The 18,015-nt window shown below is 50.0% G+C and overlaps 1 protein-coding gene across 1 annotated transcript in view; it reads left to right on the top strand.

The window, feature by feature from the left end:
* DAP (death associated protein) overlaps positions 1-15,998 on the top strand; it is a 65,316-nt gene extending 49,318 nt beyond the window's left edge. Inside the window, exons 3-4 of the mRNA XM_034998777.1 lie at positions 12,479-12,521; positions 14,094-15,998. Coding sequence (XP_034854668.1) covers positions 12,479-12,521; positions 14,094-14,207 — 157 coding nt within the window. The 3' untranslated portion in view covers positions 14,208-15,998. The remainder of the gene's footprint in view (positions 1-12,478; positions 12,522-14,093) is intronic.
* The last annotated feature ends 2,017 nt before the right edge of the window (positions 15,999-18,015 follow it).

The following is an 18,015-nucleotide window of genomic DNA, read 5'->3' as shown; positions in this document are numbered from 1 at the left end:
TAGAGTAGCTTTCTGGAAATACAGGTCAAGGGGGAAAGTGACATTTCCAGGCCCTGGTTAAACAGTCAGCAGCTTTTGCCATGGGTCCTGATGTCTGTGGAGCACATCGTCTATGCATAAGCCACACTTGCCCTGCACACTCGGGACTTGGGGGGGCGGTCAGCCTCCTCACACTAATGGGGGGGTAAAGTGCTGGCATCTGGGTCAGCGATCAGCTGAGAGTGCGCAGGGGGGATGCCAGCTGGAAAAGCCTTTTGAGGAGCCCTCCCACATGGAGACCTGGACCCCCGCTCGTCTCCAGGACGGACTCCGAAGAACAGGCCGGGCGAAGGTGTGAACAAGGGGGTGAGAGAACCCCATCACTGCTGACCTGGAGCCTCTGTCCTCTCCTTGAAAATGAGGTGTTAGGAGACTGGTTTGAACATGAGCTCAGACATTCTCTCCGGAAGAGGACCTTTGCTCAGGCCCTTGAAAAAAGATTTTACCAAATCCAGAAGGAACTGGGTTCCAGATTATTTTCTCTCAGATTTAGAATTTTATTTAAAGAAGCACTGGAGTTGTGTTTTATTTACCTTTCGTCAGACCCACGGGACAAGGGGGACACACCTGTCCTGAGATGCCGGTGGCCCCAGCCCACCGGGGACAGCCTGCGTCCTGCGGCCCTGGGCTGGGGGCGCCGACCCAAGCTTACAGCCCGACCGTCCGCAGCTGAGAGGACCGGCAGCGCCATCTTGTGGGAATGCTCTCGGCCCCTGAGCTCGGGCTGCCAGTAGGAAACGAGTCTGTGAAGAACCACATTACAAAGAAATGTCTGGGTGCAGTCAAGTGAGCTGTTTCCCTCCGGTCACCAGCCATGCTAATTATTATTTTGGTGTCTAGAAAATTAATAACCCAAATAAATTAACACCAAGCCAGGAAGCTATGTCAAGAAAAAAATGGCTAGGAAGGATTTGTTTTCCATCTATGGACTAGGACACGTATCACCCCAGGTGGGAATATATTTTTCTGTAAACTCAGTGAGAACACGAATCCACGAGTTTAGAAAGCAAAGTCAAAAGACAGTGGCAGAATCTGCTTCTAGATTGCCTGAAGAGCTCTATCCTCTCACAAGGAGGGCCTGTCCGGTGAGCTGGGCCGCACCCCATGTCACCCCACCTACATTGTTGCAGGAGAAGAGGGCCCCCTTTGACCTCACCCACTTTGTGCTGACAAAAGCAAATCACATCACGTCCCTTCCTTCTGCTCACTGTGCCCCAGCATCATGTCCTTCCTGTCACACCTGCAGGCCTCAGCTTAGACATCACCTTGTCAGGGTCTGTGTTGACCACCCCCCTTTTGAAGAGCACCCTGTTCAGTGCTCTCCCGGCGCTGGCCACCACGTCTCATTCTGGGCTTGCACCTGGCCTCCTGCGCTGGGTCACCCCCTGAGGGGCAGCCGTGCTCTCAGGCCTCGGGGGGGCACAGTGAAGCCCTCACAGCCCGTCAGCCCATCTGCAGCATTTGCGGGGCTGCGATTTGGGGGGATCCTGCCTCTTCTCCCCCCCTCCCCCTCTGACCCCGCACGACACCCCTGAAAGGCGTTGTGGTCTGGGAGCAGCCTGCAGGCTAAATGGGGAGTTGCTTCTGTCGTGTGGCCTCGGGGGAGGACTCATGGAACTGTTAGCTGCTTACCGGAAAACGAAATCAAGACTCTGACACAGGCTCTGGGTGTTCTGTGAGCACTGGTCGCTGACTCACAGACAACGCTGACGGTTAGGGGGATTTTGGGGGGAATCCCCTCCCGAGCACGCACTTGCTTTCTTACCAGGAAGGGAGGGGGTGTCACCTGATGGCCCCCTCCCAGGTCCTGACGTCGCCTTTTCTGCATGATGGCCTGCTTCCACTGACCCCTGCCAGTGGCCCAGCCAGGCCTCCTTCCATCCTCACCTCCTGTGCTGTGACCAGGAGCTGTGGGCGCAGGAGGGGCTGGTGGCCTCAGGACTGAGCGCTTGGAGCTCCTTCCTCCCCAGCCTTTTCCCCCAGAGACAGCAGCCTCCACTGTAAGCTCGGGTGGCCCCATCACGGTCCTTGGCTGCCTCCTCATGACCGTTTCCTCCTGGCTTCAGTGGGCTGAGAAACTAAACAAGCCGTCTGAGTCGTGTCGACATAGGAACTGAACAGATTGAGGGCCTAGAGAGTTTTCCTCCAAGTCCAGTCAGTCTGTGGGTTTTGGGACATCTGATTTATCACAGGCCATTTTGTTCGCTTTGGAAGCCCTGTCTGTCCCAGACAAGTGGGGTATTATTCTCCATGGCTTCAGAACTGAACCAGATGTGACTTGGCAGTGGAAACGAAAGGCAGGGTGCGTAGGGCGAGGGTGGGGAGGGGGTGCGTAGGGCGGGGGTGAGGATGTGTCGTCATCTCAACACGCGACATTGGTGGAGAGTTTGAGCGATGTGTGTATGTGAGGTCGCTGATGGGGTAGGGTCCGTGGCCATCCCACGTCACAGAGGAGGAAGCTAAGCCTCAGAACCATCAGACCCCATCCCACCAGCCAGTCGTTGGTAGAGTCGGGGCTCAAACACGGACATCTGGGTTCAGAACCCGTGCCTGGCTGGGCCCAGCTGCCGCCTTTCCTCCCGGCTGCCTTCTTGGACCGTGTCAACTGCGTTCTGACTTGATAGATGGCTTGAAACCTTCACTGGGCTTTGTTCTTGAAGCTTCCCGTGGGTAGAGCCAGCAATGACCCCAGCAAAGAGCAGCGAGCTAACAGCTCAGGGGCCCAGGCCCCCCCGGCTCTGCCGCCGGGACCTCGAACAAATTCCAGCCTCTTGTGTCCGCCATCGCTTCATCGGTAAAATACACATGACCCCCTGCAGAAGAGAATCAGATGAGTTCATTTATGTGGAAGTGCTCTGTACCCTAGTGAAGGGCTATAGACATAAATGATCGTTTTCGAGGAAAAAAAATACGTTATCGACTCAAAGTAAATGTTGAGGCAGATTTGAATATATTCAAATCTGGTTAAATAAGGGACCCTATGACTACAGTTAGATTACTTACTTTAAAAATCTGCATCTCTAAATTGTACATAGGAGGCAGAATCTGAAAATAGAGGCCACTAAGTGATCCTCTTCTCAGCCCTGAAATGAGGGCATTAGGCTAGTGCCCTGGCCTGCCCTTGTTCCAAGTCTGGCTCTGAGTACTTCTCTACTGTGCAGCCTTCAGGCAAATTACTTAACCTCTCTGATTTACCATTCCTTCATTTGTAAAGTGGACATGATGGTCCCAACTTCACAAGTTTGAGGGGGTTCGATACAATGATTCTAGGTAAAGCACTTAACTCAGTGCCTGGCCATGGTAAGTGGTCCTTAAATAGGAGCTATTATCATCCAAGATCATTCCACCCTTTAGAGAAATGAAGAAACAAACAACGCATTAAAGGCCGCATGACCCCATCTCTGTATAAACATCTCCCTCTGATATTTTCAGAGTGCATTTACCTGAAGAGGAAAAAGTATTTGCAGAGGGTAATTAGTGGACTACCTTGAACCCAGATCAAAAGCACTCACATGAAAATGATTCTGTTAAATGGAACTTTCCAGTGATGCCTTCGCTGCCATTTTGACTACTTGCAGTGTGTGTGTGTGTGTGTGTGTGTGTGTGTGTCCCTGTCCCAAAATGCTCTGACACAGCAACTAAGCAACCCTCATCTCTGTCAGAATGCAGGGGAGGGCATAAGCCAACCGCTCCCTCGGGCATTGAACACCACCTCCCATTCATAGAAACCAATTTTTGGTTGAGGGTGAAACAGCTCTCCCCCAGAGTTAAAGGGAGGAAGAGAAAGGACCCCATATAACTAGCTAGGAAAGCAGGGTTGATGCAAACACACGCTGACCATGTTGCCTATTGATATCAGGCCTGGGAAGGTTAGCATTTTGGTCCTTGCCAGGGAGCCCAGAATCATTTCCCCAGGCTGCCCTGCTCTCCATAGCTTTGAGCAAGAGTAATATCCACGTTCCCAGACCACGTCGGCCTGGGCTGCGGGGGCACGTGTGGAGTGTGCGTGCCGTTCTGGGCCAAAACTCTATAGAGACTACACTGGAATCGAGGTGGGGGAAGGGCCCCAGAAAGTGAAGGAATTCGCAGCCATGTCCCATAGCCCAGGAAGGGGGTGTCCCAGAGGCCCGTAGTAGCCTTCCTCAAACATTGAAAGCCTGTCCCACAAGAGGGACTTAGAAGAGGCCTTTGTCTTGGGATGGAGCCACTGGGCAAAATGCTGGGGGCCTGAGACAATGCAGAGGCTGCCCCCCGAGGGACCTGGAGGTCCTCATCTGCAGAGGCCACCCTGGCCCAGGCCAGGGTGGTGGTCCACATGGAGGGAAGCTGGACTAGGTCATGGTTAGGCTCCTTTGGAACCCTAACGGCCGAGCTACACCCCCCCAGAGCTGGGCGGAAAACGTCCCGTCACCCGGGACCCGCACTGACAGTCCAGGTTGTGAGGTCTTAGGACATCAAGTAAAATCCATAGTTTTTCTGTTGATCCCATGTTGGCCTAGTAGTCGTTCGGATATGTTGAGTTAAATACATTGACACTTATTTCAATAATTGCTGTTTTTGATTTGAGGAGAATTTTAAAAACATGAATGGTTTTCTCAGCCCTGGGGACCTTTATTTAAAGATAAGACCAGCGGGGTACCTGGGTGGCTTCGTCCATTGAGCGTCTGACTCTTGGTTTCGGCTCAGGTCATGATCTCGGGGTCGTGGGTTCAAGTCCCCAGTCGGGCTCTGCGCTCAGCGGGGAATCTGCCTGAGATTCGAAACTGTCTGCCTCTACTCCCGTGCACATGTGCACACATTCTCTCTGTCTCTCTGTCCCTCTCTCTAAAATAAATAAATCTTTAAAAAATAAAATAAAATAAAGATGAGACCCGCAAACCCAGTCCCGAGGGCCGTCTGCATTCCACAGGGCCTTTCATTCCCTAAGCATTCCTGGCATTTTCTCCTGCCTGTCTGGAATGCCAGGAAGGCATAAACCTTAGCCATCAAGGAAGCTTATAAAATAAATACTAAGAAAATTTAGTTAGGGACAGACGACCCTGCTAAGACTGTGAGGTCCTGAACAGGTGAGCCCTGGAAAGTTCCATGCATCAGACACTCAGTAGCTGCCTAGGGCAGGTGTGAGGAGGCACAGTTCTGCTGATGTGTAAGAAGCCGTTACTGGGGCGCTAATCCCCGCTAATTCCGCCTTGCTTGCAGTTCCTTTAAGTTTAAATAAGTGTGGTTTTTAGAAACTGGAAAAGCCTGAGAATGTGGGGAGGGCAGGGATGATATTTTTCACTGTCTCTGTTTCCTAAGAGAAAGTAATGTTGCCTCTTCAAAACAACATCTGTCAGAATGATTTTCATCAGATTAAATAAATCCTCAAAGCCACGATCACAGTTTATAGAATCTTGGAAATGTAGGTTATGCTTTGCATGGAGCCCTAATGGAGTTTAAAATATGTGTATTTTTGCAAACACAGCTTTGTAAGCAGGCTCTTTACCAGGGTTTCTCGTTTGTGAATTTTTGTTGCAGCTATCTTATCTCAAGGAGTTTAGGAAGGGTTTTTACTAGATAATTGTAACAGACAATCATTTGCCAGTGTGAGAGGCTGTTCACTGTAAGTGGAGAAAGACAAAGAGCAAGGGGCCCTTTGGCCAAGCCAGATGACAACCCACACCACCACGCAGCCTGTGCCAAAGAAGAACTACGTGAAAATCCATGTCTCTGTGAGGTGGCACACAGGACGTCAGCCTCCCATCATCTTGTCACTGGCAGCTGCCATATGTCCTTGCAGTCAATTATAGCCTTTTTAAAGTTTCAGAAGGGAGAAGAACACTTGGTGTGGCGGTGGGGAGGGGGATGTGGTGTCATAAAGACCTTGGATGATGATCAATGCACATTGATATTTTTACTCCCTGCTGCAAGGAAGCTTATTCTTTTTTTTTTTAAGATTTTATTTATTTATTAGAGAGCGTGCAAGTGCACAAGCAGTGGGGAGGGGCAGAGGGAGAGGGAGAAGCAGACTTTCCACTGAGCAGGGAGCCCGATGCGAGGCTCCATCCCAGGACCCTGGGATCATGACCTGAGCCGAAAGCAGATGCCTAACCCACTGAGCCACCCAGGCGCCCCAAGGAAGCTTATTCTTAAAATTAGTTGCTAAGTCTAAACAACAACAGCATACCACGTTTCACACGTTAAGATGCCTACTACCAAAAAAACCCAGAAAGTAGTAAGTACTGGCGATGTGCAGAAATTGGAACCCTGTGCTTTGCTGATGGGAATCTCAAATGGTGGAGCTCCCGTGGAAAACCGCTCGGTGGTCTCTCAAAGTTGAATGTTTAATTACCCACCATAGGACCCAGGAGTTCCACTTGCGAGTGTATACACGAAAGACGAAAGCAGGGACTCAAACAGATCCTATCACAGCAGTGTTCACCGCATCATTAATCAGCAGCCAAAAGGTAGAAACACCCCAAGTGTCCATCAGCAGTGAATGGATAAACAGAATATGGCCCTCCCATGTAATGGCATATAATTCAGCCCAAAAAAGAAGAAAATTCTGATGTATGCTACAACCTAGGTGAACCTTATGCCACAGGAAGTAAACAAGACCTAAAAGGACAGATGCTGTGTGATTCCACTCATCTGAGGTGCCAAGTAGTTCAGTTCTTAGGACAGAAGGTAGAAAACTAGCTGCCAGGGACTGGGGAAGGGGCTGGGGGAGGGGCCGTGGAGGGGGCTGGGGGAGGGGCTGGGATCGCTGTGTAATAGTCTCTCCTAAGGATTCTGGAAAGGCTCTGCAAACGGATGGTGGTGATGGCTGCATAACACTGTGCGTGTACTTCCAGCCGCTCAGGGGCACCACCGTACAGCTATACAAGTAAAAATGGCTAAAATGATCAATAATTTTTTTAATTGGTTGCTGAGCTCGCTAGGGTTTTAAAGCAAACCTGGCAGGGAGGGGAGAATGCACTCCAGTTTTAGGAGCATTGTTTACCTGGAGCTGACGGGAGGTAACACAGGCCCAGTTCTCTCCAGGCCAGGTAAGAGCTGGTGTGTACCACCCAATCCTTGAATCTTTTCTGTTTTTTTTAACATTTTTTCTCCAAATTTTTATTTGAATTCTAGTTAACATATAGCGTGGGTTTCAGAGGTAGAATTTAGTGATTCATCACTTCTGTATAACACCCAGTGCTCATTACATCAAGTGCCTTCCTTAATGCCCATCCCGCATCTAGCCTGTCCTCCCCCCCCCCCCCCCCCCCCCCCCCCCTCCGTGCGTTCCCTAGCATTAAGAGTCTCTTACGGTTTGCTTCCTTCGCTCTTTTTTTTTTCCTTTTCCTATATGTTCATCTGTTTTATTTCCCAAATTCCACATATGAGTGAAATCATATGGTGTTTGTCTTTCTCTGACTTATTTCGCTTAGCGTAATATAGCTCCCTCCACATCATTGCAAATGGCAAGATTTCATTCCTTTTTATGATTGAGTAGTATTCCATTGTGTATATACTACATTTTCTTTATCTGTTCATCAGTCGATGGACACAATAGTTTGTCTATTGTTGAGAATATTGCTATAAACATTGCGGTGCATGTACCTCTTCAGTCTGTATCTTTGTATCCTTTGGGTAAATACCTAGTAGTGCAGGATGGATCATAGGTAGTTCTATTTTTAACTTTTTGTGGAACCTCCATACTGTTCTCCAGAGTAGCTGTACCAGTTTGCATTCCCAGCAACAGTGTAAGAGGATTCCCCTTTCTCTGCATCCTTGCCAACATCTGTTGTTTCCTGTGTTGTTAATTTTAGCCACTCTGAAAGGTGTGAGAAGGTATTTCATTGTGGTTTTGATTTGCATTTCCCTGATGATGAGTCATGTTCAGTATCTTTTCATGTGTCTGTTAGCCATCTGGATGTCTTCTTTGGGAAAATGGCTATTCATGTCTTCTGCCCATTTCTTAACTGGATTATTTGGGTTTTGGGTGTTGAGTTTGATAAGTTCTTTATAGATTTTGGATACTAACCCTTTATCAGATATGTAATTTGCAAATATCTTCTCCCATTCCATAGGCTGCCTTTTAATTTTGTTGATTGCTTCGCTGTGCAGAAACTTTATTTTGATGAAATCCCCATAGTTCATTTTTGCTTTTGTTTCCCTTGCCCCTGGCTACATGTCTAGGAAGAAGTTGCTGTGGCCAAGGTCAGAGAGGTTGCTGTCTGTGTTCTTCTCTATGATTTTGATGCTTTCCTGTCTCACATTTAGGTCCTTCATCTATTTTGAATTTATTTTTGTGTGTGGTGTAAGGAAGTGGTCTGGTTTCATTCTTCTGCATGTGACTGTCCAGTTTTCCCAACACCATTTGTTGAAGAGACTGTCTTTTTTCCATTGGATATTCTTTCCTGCTTTGTCGAAGATTAGTTGACCATAGAGTTGGGCTCTCTATTCTGTTCCACTGATCTATGTGTCTGTTTTTGTGCCAGTACCATACTCTCTTGATGACTACAGCTTTGTAATAGAGCTTAAAATCCGGAATCGTGATGCCTCCAGCTTTGCTCTTCTTTTTCAGGATTGCCTTGGCTATTCGGGGTCTTCTGTGGTTCCATACAAATTTTAGGATTGTTTGTTCTAGCTCTGTGAAAAATGCTGGTGGTATTTTAATAGGGATGGCATTAAATGTGTAGGTTGCTTTGGGTAGTATGGACATTTTAACAGTGTTTGTTCTTCCAAACCATGAGCATGAAATGTTTTCCCATTTCCTTGTGTCCTCTTCAATTTCTTCCATCAGTGTTTCATAGTTTTCAGAGTACAGATCTTTTACTTCTTTGTTTAGGTTTATTCCTAGGTATCTTCTTGGGTTTTGGTACAGTTGTAAGTGGGACTGATTCCTTGATTTCTCTTTCTGCTGCTTAGTTATTGGTTTATAGAAATGCAACAGATGTCTGTACATTGATTTTAAATCCTGCGACCTTGCTGAATTCGTATATTGGTTCTAGCAATTTTTTGGTCGAGTCTTTCAGGTTTTCTACATAGAGTATCCTGTCATCTGCAAATAATGAAAGTTTGACTTCTTCCTTGCCAATTTGGATGCCTTTTATTTCTTTTTGTTGTCTGATTGCTGAGACTAGGACTTCCAGTACTATGTTAAATAGTAATGGTGAGAGTGGACATCCCTGTTTTGTTCCTGACCCGGGGGGGGAGAGGCTCTCAGTTTTTCCCTATTGAGGATGATATCCACTGTGGGTCTTTCATATATGACCTTTATGATGTTGAGGTATGTTCCCTCTTTCCCTACTTTGTTGAGGGTTTTTATCAAGAAACGATGCTGTGCTTTGCCAAATGCTTTTTCTGCATCTCTTGAGAGGATCATATGGTTCTTATCCTTTCTTTTATTAAGGCGGTGCATCACGTTGATTGATTTGTGAATACTGAACTACCCCAAGAGCCCAGGAATAAATCCCACTTGATTTGAATGCTTTTTAAAAATTAGAAGGTGCAATCTTAAAGCAAGAACCTCCCCCAAAACGTGTTGGATCTACAGGGCTTTTTCCCTATTCCTGTCAGTGCTCTATTTCTTGCCAGCTACAACAGGTAGAGACCCTGGAGAACAGCGATGTGGGGTCAAGTCTTTGAGGTCTTTACCACTGCACCCCCCAGCCTAGGTGGGCAGCGTATGCATTGTTTCAGTTGTGTCCCAGAGGTCTGCTCTGACTTGAAGCCAACTTACTGCCCCTGCTCCTTGGCCCAGAATCAGCCCTCTGCTGTGCGCAAAGGGTGACCCTAGGGTGAGGCACACGCACCACACCTGGCAGCCGGAATGGGGCCTGCCGTGACCAAGATACGGGGTGGGTGTGGCCTCGGTGGCGTCCTAGGCCACGCCCCCCACCCCCAGCCGGCTCCCTCAATACCCCAGTGGGCCCACTGTCTTAGAACTGCATGTGAGAGGTCCCGCTGTATGCCCATCAATGAACATGTGATATGGGCAGGCACTGATAAGGCACTGTGTTCTTTTTAATACAACACCAAAAACAAAGATTTGGTAAGAGTTTATTGGGACTTTTAATCCTTAATTATTTGGTATTGACTTATTTTTGTATTTATATTAATATGAAATTCTAATAGTTACTTCTGTCATTTGTACTGTTTACCATTTCGGCCATTTCTGTATTCCTTTTCAAAGGGACTGTGGGATATATGCACCGCATGCATGTATCTGCAGGATGTGCTCCAGGAACTTTGTCATCTGTTCCCTCTTCTCAGCCCTAACCAGGAAGTGGTTCATGAATTCCAGTAGAGTGTTTCAGAAACCGCCCCCATCTCAAACCTAAAGAGCCACTTTGGACAGAACACACATGCCATAAAACATCTAGTTCACAGAGCCACCAGCACCCAGCTCTCCTCCATCCATCACCCAGCGGTGATCAGAGCGTATGTCTTTACACTGAGCCCAGCTTGCTTTTCACGGACACACTTTTCCATTATGAGGAGAATCCAACGAGCTGTTTAAGCACAAGAGCTTAGTGTAAAAGCTCATGTCAAAGCGTAAGTGCCTCAGGAAGACGGGGTCAGCAAGGAGAGCACCATTTTGCAGCCCTATCCTTGGGTGGATCCTTAGGTTCTCCACTGTCCCTGGACACCCCTAAGGGAATGAGCTGGGCTGGAAGGGAGGGTTCTTATATTAGGGTCTTCGCCTTTAGTCCCCAGAGTCTCCATGGCCGCCCAGTGGTCATGCACTGGAGGGGAGGCTCTGGGAGTTGGATTCCAGTGGAGTGGCCATCACCCTCTGACGCTGGGGCTGGACCCGGGTCATTAATGACCTCTAATCACGATCATTTACACACATTTCCCAAGACATTCTCAAGCAAGGTCTGGAACCCACACTCTTGTTTAATGTAGGAGACGCCCAGGGCCCAACTTGGATGCAAATAGCCAGACTTTGAAGGGTCACTTCTGGAGAAGAGAAGGAGGCCATGGGCTGGAAGCGTGGGACCCATGATGGGGTTCCAAGGGTCTGGAGACCCTTCCTCCATGCACACAGCGGGTAGGGAATGCTGCCAACAGTCTCCTGATAACCAGATTCCCAGGAGTCAGGGGCAGGGGCTGCCGTCCAGCGGGGGCTGGGTGCACCAGGGAGCGGCAGGAAGGGCGCTGAGGGCCCGAGAGGTTCAGGACACAGGGACCCACCGCAGGCTGGCGCTCTGCTACACCCTGCCAGCTATGGGTCACCTCCTTTCTCCAGAACCAGACGCTGCCTCTCCAAGGAGCACCCTCTGCTGATTGGGCTGCAGTTTTCTTATAGTCCAGTTCTGTGTGCAAATATGCATTTGTATACTTTCTACACACAGTAATATAGCGATTTTAACATTTTTTTTCCTTGTCTGCTTTTCAACAGTGAATGTATACATACATGTATATAGACAGACCAGGAGGGAGAAAGAGCATGTGTGTTTTATATATAAAATATATATGGCTCAAGCTTCCTCGGCCACCTTTTTGGGGTTCCCTTTGGGCAGGGAGCCACCCTACTGTGCATTTATGTACTCCCTGGAACGGTGTTCTAGTGTTCTTAAACTATGACATGTGCAGCCTTTTCAAAACATGCATAGGAGAGTGTGTACTAACACAGGAGAGCGTGTGCTAACATGGAAGGACGCTTAGCATATCCTAAATGCAGAAAACAGGATGACTTTTCTGTAAGAAAAAAGTTTAATATGAAAACAAGTGTGTCTGTCTATCCATAGATAGAAAGATTGGACGGAGAGCCACGTATTAACTGTGACCATTTCCATGTGGTAGAATGACAACTGATTTTAACATGTTCACACTTGTCTTCTTTTCAGCAATGGACTTGTGTTACTTTGGTCCTATCTCCCACCTCCCCAGGAGTGTTGACAGGTGGGGGAGCTCAATACAATTTCAGATGTTAGGAAATAACAATAGCTTCACAAGGACCCTACATTTTTAATACCTGGGTCTCCTAAGGGCCAGGAGCTTTGCACTGGCTCTGGGATCTCCCCCGTTAGAAGCTGCCAGAAGCCGTGGCAAGAGCCCAGGAGGAGAATCCCTCCTCCTTGGTGGGAGTCTCCACATTCAGCCCAGCATGACCCCACTTCTTCCCTGCTTTAGGAAGCACCCATGTCCATAATCTCATGAAACAAAAACTACTGGGATCGCCCACAGCCACTGTTTGAGAATGATTACCCCCACCACCACCACCACCAAACAAAAAACACAAAGAAAACACAACTCACCTGCTGCTTGCTAGTCTCTGGCTCCTGCCTGAACTCAACTCAGGAGATGGACCCCAGATGGTCCTGGGGAGATGAAATAATACAGACGAGGTCACTCCTGGGTCACTGTCCCATACACTCCCCCAAACCTGCTTCCTCCATGCTCACTCTGCCTGCCTCCTTCCACTTCTGTTCCCTGAAATCGCTCTTCCCTTCTTGTCTTGCAGCCCGCCCAAGCCGACCGTGTTCATCTCTGGTGTGATCGCCCGGGTAAGAGCCATTCCATCAAACCCTTGGCATGGGGTCGGACTCCTCCTGTCCTTGTTAAACCCCACTCATCTGTCGGGGTCCCGGGCCCCTGGGCTGTCGTGTCCGTGGGGCACTTCTGCCGCGAGCCCCGTGTGGAACGGTGACCGCACGGTGCACACCCCCTCCCCTCCCCTCAGGCCCCTGCTTTCTTTAGACCCAACCAGGGCTCGGCCAGCCACCCCCGAGCCCGGAGTTTCTGGGTGACCTGTGAGCTGAGCATGCTTTTTCGTCTTTAAATGGTTGAAAAACTCAAAATAAGAAGTATATGTTATGACACGTGGAAATTACGTGAAATTCCTATCCCGGCGGCCACGGATGAAGTCTCAGTGGTACACAGCCGTGACCATTCATGCACGTGCGTCTGTGGCCACTTTCCCACCACAGTGGCAAAGCGTGTGACCCACAAAGCCTGAAATACTTACTATCTGGCCCATTACAGAAAATGCTTGCCAACCCCTGGACTGAATCACAGGTGTTTGTCGCACCCTTTACCTTTCAAGAGCCCCTTCTTCTGGTGAGACCCAACTTTTTTTTTTTTTTAAAGATTGATTTATTTATTTTAGAGAGAGAGCGAGCACAAGCGGGAGGGGCCGGGAGAGGGAGAGAGAATCTCAAGCAGACTCCGTGCTGAGCATGGAGCCTGAGGCGGGGCTCGATCTCAACTTGAGCCAAAACCAAGATTCGGACACTTAACTGACTATACCACCCAGGTGCCCCCCCCACCCGCAACATTTTTTTTTTTAACGACCTACCAGCAAAGTCGCGTTTGAGGGATGGCACAGGAATACCATCCACAGCCCTGTGGCTCGAGTGCATTCGAGCCCTTAGCATATGATGAATGAAGAACAGGGCCCCTGGGACAGACCGGTGGTGCACCTACTACGTGCGAGAAAACTAAATGCTGACCCAAGTCCTGAGTCAGCCCTCGGCCACTTGGCTCAGCCAAAGCTGGCCGTGGCCCCAGCCTGCTCGCGGTGGCCTGGGCCCCAGCCACCTCCACACCTGCACTGTTGGCACGAGAAGGCGGTTCCGCCTGACAAATAGCCGGGTACCTTCTTTGCGACTCAGCAGGTTGAACCTGGCTTCACCTCCCGGCTCTCAGCCCCGCCCCGTGTGTCTCCTTCCCAACCAGTGCCCTGACTCAGCTGTGGCAGCAAACCAGGATTGAAGACACTGGATTTGGTTCTGTCTTGCCCCATTCAAAAGGTCACAAGAACAGCTCTAGCAGAAGAAAGGCACCCAACGCCAGCTTAGTTCTGAGGGAGTCCCACGATGACCTGAGCTCAAGGCGTGGGGGCAGAGACCATGAGCATCCTCACCCCTGGGATGGTTCCTGGGCCTCAGGGCCCCCCTCTGCACCCCAGAGAGCTTCAGGACCCCCAGAGTCCCAGAGGACAGCCTGCTGCCTGCCAGTAGGTCCCCGTGCCATCACCCACCGTGCAGGGAAGCCGGTAGACGTGGCATTGGGGGCCTTGCTAGCACATCAGCCCGCCGCTCACTGTCGGTGACCCAGTGCATTCTGTCTCTTGACAGGGCGACAAAGACTTCCCCCCGGCGGCCGCGCAGGTGGCTCACCAGAAGCCCCACGCCTCCATAGACAGGCATCCTTCCCCGAGAACCCAGCACATCCAGCAGCCTCGCAAGTGAACGGCGAGGACCCAGCGCCTCCACCAGCAGTGCCTCAGTTTCCCGACCTTTCGTATTTCCCTGGCAAAGAGAACGGCATTTTCTTAAAAGCACTGCTCCACTGGGAAATCTAAGACAAAGTCAAGTGCCCCTGTCTTTGCCTTAAATTTCCATATCTGAAGCTAGAAAGGATCTGACCCCCAACCTCGTGTCCAGGGAGTCATGGTTTCCCTGCAAGTGCCATAAGCCGAACTTGCCCAGACCTGAGTCAAGGGAAGTTTCCAGAGCTCAGCTTTACTTCTCTGTCCGCAATCATCCGAGGCCCTACCTGTGGTCTTAAAAACAAGAGGGGCGCACATTTGGGAGGACAAGACAGGTGAAGGCGAGAGAAGTCGCCCACTTCATGCTTTTTAGTAACAGGACACTGCGTCTTAACAGCTAGGGAAGAACGGGGCGTGAGTTATAGGGCAGGTTTCAGGAAGGCAGGGCAGGGAAGGTTTTTGGTCAAAGTGACACCAGTGGCCCTGAATTCCTCTCCCCATGAGATGGGGGTCACTGCATGGGGGACACCAGGTGCTCCCGGGAAAAGCCAAAGAGAAGCTCCCATCGTTGAAGTGGCTCTTTAATCTCAGGAGCCACCTCCTGGAAAATCAGAATCTAGGCAGTCTGCCCAAAGGGAGCCCCCAGCAGGAGATCACAGTGTGCGTCCCAGGTCCGGCACTGCCTCCTGATCCAGACAGCCTCCACCGGGGCAATCAGGCAAAGCTGCGTGTTTCAGAATCCCCTCTAGAGCTGCTTTTGGGTTCTAGAAGGGCCCACCAACCGATGGAGGAATAGACATAAAGCTAGTTCTGGAATACTAAAGCAAGAGCATTGCATGCATGGAGAGACCAGATGAAAACCCGCCCGTTGTCTCCTAGAGAAAGGTAGAAACACCGTGTTCCGTTTGAGCTAGAAGAACCTGTCCATCCAACAAGTGCAGGTGTGCCTGGGCCCGTGTTCACCTGGGCGAGTCCGATCGTCCTACACTTTCAGCCCATTCTTCCTGCCCAGAGCTGCCCTAGACTGCTCCCTGGCTCATGGCTATAGAGTGCTTTTATTTTTCTGAAAAGCCAGTGGGCTGGTCTCCTCAGCCATCGCAGGCTTCCAGAACAGAGGCTTTGGGAGCGCGTACGGCGCCGACATCCCACTCGCCAACAGCCGTGTCTGCGGCGGGTCAACAGCTGTGCACTCCACCAGCCTCGGGGTGTCCTTACCCAACCTGCGTCTGCCAGCTGGTAAAAATGACGCAGACCTCGTCAGAGCCGCCTCTCGCCCTTCCCCGAGGGCGAAGCAGCTCTGCTTCACATTCTAGAGGCCCGGTTTGGCTTCCCTTCTCGTTGATTTGCTGGGAGGCAGGGTCTAACCCTCAAGGCACCCTGTCATCACACCTGGTATTTCTTAAATGCCGAGATGCTGGTATACACTGGCTTGCAGAGATGCAGACTGGGGGTGGGGAGGCAGCATGCCCTGGAGCACAGCGAGCCAGCAGCCGCCCCCAGCTACCTCCTGGAGCTAGGTCAGGCCCGTGCGGACCACCGTACCCTCCCCTACGAAATTCAGAAAGTCAGACGCATCCTTGATACTTTTTAGTTTTGCGGCCCGGAGTGTCGCGATGTTTCCCAAAGTACACTGTTCATGTCCTTTTTGCTACTCCTGACGTGTCCCCTGGGCTCTAAATCATTACATGCAAAATATTTTCCTGAATGAATTCATCAATTGTGAACCTCGAGAATAATAATGCTTGTAATAAAACTCTTGCATTTCTTCTCAGGGCGTGTATTTTCTTATATTTCAGAGATTTTTCTTGTACATTTTACGGGGGTTCCCAGATGGTTTCAGTAGAATCACGAGCGTGCCTATGTGATGGATATTTTCACAAATTGTTGCCCAGCCACGAAGTCGAACTGTTGGGACACCTGACACCTTGAGTCTCATCACCTACTTTAAAATGTCTTAAAATGGAAGAGCTTAATGCAGCTGATTAAAACCTATTACTTGTGCCCAGCAGCTTGCCCTACGCTAGGTAGGCCCTCCGGGACAGACTTAAGAAAGCATTAGTAGTAAGCTCGGGGGTGGCTGTGAGCAGCTTTTGATGAAAAAAACACATTTGCCTTTATCCAAAGCTCTCTGGGAACCCTACGGGTGGGAGGAGAAGGTGAGCACAACTGTCAGACCTCGAGATCCAGACAGATCATGGACTTGGACTGGGAGGGTCCCTTGAGGTTCCCCCACAGGGACTCCGTGGTCGGCTGAGGCCCTGGGTGTCATGGCAGGGGAGAGGGGAGGGACGGGGAGGGGGGCTGATAAGCCAGAGTCAGCATCTCCCAACAAGCCTGGTCATTCCTCATTCTGGGGCCGCTGTTTGCAGGAGTGCATCAGCCGTACTCAACTGAGACCTGAAAGAGGGTCTTACACATTTAGTATCACTCGGTGGACAGTTGGCCTCTGTAAATAAATGCTGGTGGCCAGAAATGCCAAACACACAGCCATCGTGGACAAGAATTGCCTCCAGGGCTTTATTATTAACACTGTCACTTGCGTTGTTCCCCCATTGTTGCCGTCACATAGTTCCCCAAACTGGCCGGCTTAAAACAATGGAAATGTATCATTTCATGGTTCCGGAGTCTAGAGGCTTGGAATCAACGTATCAGCAGGGCCCTGCTCCCTAGGAAGGCTCTGGATGATGCTCATGCCCTTCTTCTGATGGCTGCTGGTATTCCTCGGTGTTTACTGCTGGCTGCAACATAAATACAATGGATTTCTTTGTGTGCTTCTGTGTCCACATCCCCCTCATCTTCTAAGGACACCGTCATTGGATTAGTGCTCACCCTAATCCCGTATGACATCACATTAAGGAATTAGATCTGCAAAGACCCTATTTCCAAATAAGGCCACGTTCACAGAGCGGGGATTAGGACTTGACCCGTCATTTGGGGAAACGTAATTCAACCCAGAGCATCAGCCGCGTGCTGAAAAGCCAGGAACCTCCCTCCCCGCTCACACTGTTGGACGTACTGTGCATTCCGTAAATGGCTTTTCTAGTAAACTTCGCTGTGAGAATGCGTCCCCGGCTGCAGGTTGGTGAGAGCCATCACAGCCTGCCTGCAGGAGCGGGGAGACGTACGGGAGAGGCATCCGCCTGCTTGGAGCGTCCAGCCGGGTGTCTGTCTGTTGACCGCTCTCTCATTTTACGGATGGGAAGCCTGAGGCACAGTGCCCGGTGGCAGAAGTTGCTGTCAGCCAACGTTGGTCGAAGGGGGATCTACAGATAGCCCATAAGCCCATGAAAAGAGGCTCAGTATCATTAGTCACCAGAGAAATGCAAATCACAGTCCCTTCACACCCACTAAGATGGCTAAAACCAAAAAGCCAAATAATAACGAGTGTTGGCAAAGACGCGGGGAAATCCGAACCCCCACGCTGTGCTGCTGGGAGCATAAAATGGTGGCAGCCACTGAGAGCAATGAAAACACGTGTCAACATAAAACGCACACAAACATTCGTAGCGACAGCACTCACAACAGCCTGAAAGTGCAAACAATCTAAACGTCCATCAGCGGAAGGACAGTTCAACAAAATGGAGTATATCTGTACAGTGGGGTATTATGTGGCCCTAAAAAGGAGTGAAGCACTAACATAAGGCACAAGGCGGATGAACCTTGAACACATTATGCTCAGTGAAAGACGCCAGGCACAAAAGACCATGTAGTATAGGATTCCGTTCCTCGGAAATGTCCAGAACAGAGACTAACCGGAAACAGGTGCCAACAAGACTGAGCACGGACGG

This window comes from Mirounga leonina, unplaced genomic scaffold (assembly GCF_011800145.1).
Source record: "Mirounga leonina isolate KUSES-001 unplaced genomic scaffold, KU_Mleo_1.0 Mir_95, whole genome shotgun sequence".
NCBI lineage: Eukaryota > Metazoa > Chordata > Mammalia > Carnivora > Phocidae > Mirounga > Mirounga leonina.
The sequence above is the reverse complement of the archived record's forward strand: the minus strand, read 5'-3'. Positions and strand labels throughout refer to the sequence as shown.